Source organism: Austrofundulus limnaeus, unplaced genomic scaffold (genome assembly GCF_001266775.1).
Source record: "Austrofundulus limnaeus strain Quisiro unplaced genomic scaffold, Austrofundulus_limnaeus-1.0 Scaffold764, whole genome shotgun sequence".
NCBI classification, from domain to species: domain Eukaryota; kingdom Metazoa; phylum Chordata; class Actinopteri; order Cyprinodontiformes; family Rivulidae; genus Austrofundulus; species Austrofundulus limnaeus.
This window is the reverse complement of record NW_013953166.1, coordinates 223,286-225,933: the sequence shown is the minus strand read 5'-3', so window position 1 is coordinate 225,933 and position 2,648 is coordinate 223,286. Positions and strand designations below refer to the sequence as shown.

At 40.6% G+C, this 2,648-nt stretch overlaps 1 protein-coding gene across 1 annotated transcript in view; it reads right to left on the bottom strand.

Moving 5' to 3' along the window:
- LOC106532410 (REST corepressor 3) overlaps positions 1-2,648 on the bottom strand; it is a gene marked incomplete at its 3' end in the record, with an annotated part of 7,957 nt that overhangs the window by 845 nt on the left and 4,464 nt on the right. The window contains 1 exon segment of the mRNA XM_014028452.1: positions 575-736. Within this exon segment, the coding sequence (XP_013883906.1) occupies positions 575-736 (162 nt within the window).

The window sequence follows — 2,648 nt, the reverse complement described above, 5'->3', positions numbered from 1 at the left end:
AATCAATGCAGTCCCACGGCCCTCTGCGGCCCAAAGTTAAAAACTGTTGTTCTTTTGAGGCCCTCAAGGTGGCACTCGCTGTCTGGTCTATATAAAAAAGCACACAGCACCAGTGAAGAAGATCCAAGCTCCAATCAGCTCAGCTCAATGAAATGTTCATAAAAATCACTGGAATCACCAGAGGTCATGTTTCTGTTATGAACAGAAAATCCAACCTACAGGAGGTGAGGAAATCCTTTAGAATAAAGGTCTTGCTGGCCAGTGATCTAGCATTTACCAGAGTCAGTAAATTGAGCAATATTTATAAAAAACAATACAAATATCAGCAAGGTCCGGAGAGACAGGAAGGCCTAACATACTGGTGCTGCCAAGTCAATACATGAGTGTATAAAAGTCAGTGCYTGAAGTAAAGGTGCCATGTGTGCGCACAGTTTCATAAATCTGAARATTTTTGTGAATATGTACTTTTTGAACTTTGTATACAATCTTTCATGTGTGAAAGTTGTGCTCTCTTTCATACATGAGACCCCAGAAGAACACAAAGCAGTGGGTGGTTGTTGTGTTGGATGTTTACCATCTGCTGGATGCGGTGGAAGCTCTTGCCGTGGAAGCTGAAGGCCTGCTCAAACAGCACCTTGTCTTCCACAGTCCACTCATCTGGGAATGGTGTGAAATTGGGCAGGTCGGCAAGAGACTTTTCTATGTTGTGTTTGTGCCAAAACAGCATACCAAGAGCCTGGATACACAAACATACAGTGTTAACACAATGAGCAGATCATGCTGAATAGATAATTCCTCAGTAAAGTCAATGTCTCAATTTCTACTCTATTTCCTGTTGTCAAACAAACAAAATTACATGAAAGCCAGTGACCCCGGATTTACACTACATGCGTCGCCGCTCCGCTGCGCTGCGGTGCGCAGGTCTCAGCTGTTCGTTTGTGTCTCAATTTATACAGATTCTGGTCTGACAGAGTGTGCAGGAAGGAGATCGCACAATAAATCCAGTGATGTGGAAGTCAGAGCAAAAAATAATTAACTCTGTGAAAGACGAACTCCAAACACAGCTGAAAACAACGATATAAAATGCTTGTGGTATCTATGTTGAAACTGTCTCGCTGTCATCTTTCTGAAACTTCTGATTTCAAAATAAAACCCACGTGTATCGTGTGTGTACACATATGCTTCATGTTACGTTTCCATCTGCTTCCCAAACAGAACGATACATTCTGACAGCATTTGTGAAGAAATATATCCATATTTTTATTAATATAGCTGCAATTTCGACATTATTCCGACAAATTATCCAGCCTAATAGTGTCTTATTTTGAAAATACGGATGTTATGCTCGTTTCTTTTCCTGTTGGTGCAACGCAATCTTTAAAAATTGAGTCCGGCACTGCTCCGGCATCCGGCAAAAGTAGGATCAAATCTAATTTTGCCGGATTGCCGTCCGCTCACCGTTGCCGTGCACAGTCAGTGTAAATACACTCATTGATTATAATGGGTGCGTATTAGGGCTGCAACAACGAATCATAAAATCGATAAAAATCGATTATTAAAAGCGTTGGCAACGAGTTTCATTATCGATTTGTTGTGTCATGTGATTTATGCGTCCCTCGCCATGTTGCGGAGCCGTTTATGTCACCGCAGAGCGTTGTCAATGCTGGTTGACCTAAATAAAGTTTAGGAAGGAAAAAAACTCTACCTGTAGATCCGCCCTCTCTGAGACTTGAGTGAAAAGCAGAGACTTCAAACTTTAAACCAGTTTTTAAATTGTGTTGTTAGGCCAAGTAGGTGCGAAGATATGATAAAAAGTATACAGTATGCCTCAATTAATTTATTTTAAAAGACGTCTGATTTGATGCGCTGCGTCGCGAGGAGGAAACACGTCCCATGGCAAAAAAAATAAAAAGTACCTCAGTCGACCTCAGTCTAGGGCTGCTACGATTAATCGATTAATCGACGACTAATCGATTAATCAAAAAAATAATCGACAGATTAATCGATTATTAAAATAATCGTTAGTTGCAGCCCTAGTGCGTATTTGCTGTGGAGGTCGGAGCGGAGATGGAACGCATGTAGTGTAAATTAGGGGTAACAGTGAGGTCCAATCTTTTCCAAAAGTACTGGAACAAGTCAAATTCTCTGGTTTTTGTTGTTGACTGAAGACATTTAGGTTTAAGATTAAAAGATGATCATGAGACAAGTGTTCTGAGTGTCAGCTTTTATTTCCTGGTATTTATAAGTAAATGTGTTAAACAACATAGAATAAATCGCCATTTGTATTACACCACATTTTTAGGTGAGAAAAAGTATTTGAGCAAATAACCTTACAGTAAATAACACTTAATATTTGGTGGTATAACCCTTGTTTGCAGTGACTGCCTCCAGCCTGAGACCCATCAACACCAAACTGTTGATTCTTCATTTGTGAGGCTGTTCCAGGCTTTTACTGCAGCTTCTTTCAGTTCTTGTTTGTTTTGTTTCCTCTTCAGGAGGTGAAATGCTTCGTTGGGTTCAGGTCAGGTGACTGACTTGGTCAGTCTAAAACCTTCCACTTTTCCCCGGATGGAGTTCTTTGTTTTGTTGGCAGTGAGCTTTGTCTCATTGTCCTGCTGCAGTTTGGACACATTTCTCTGTAAATTATC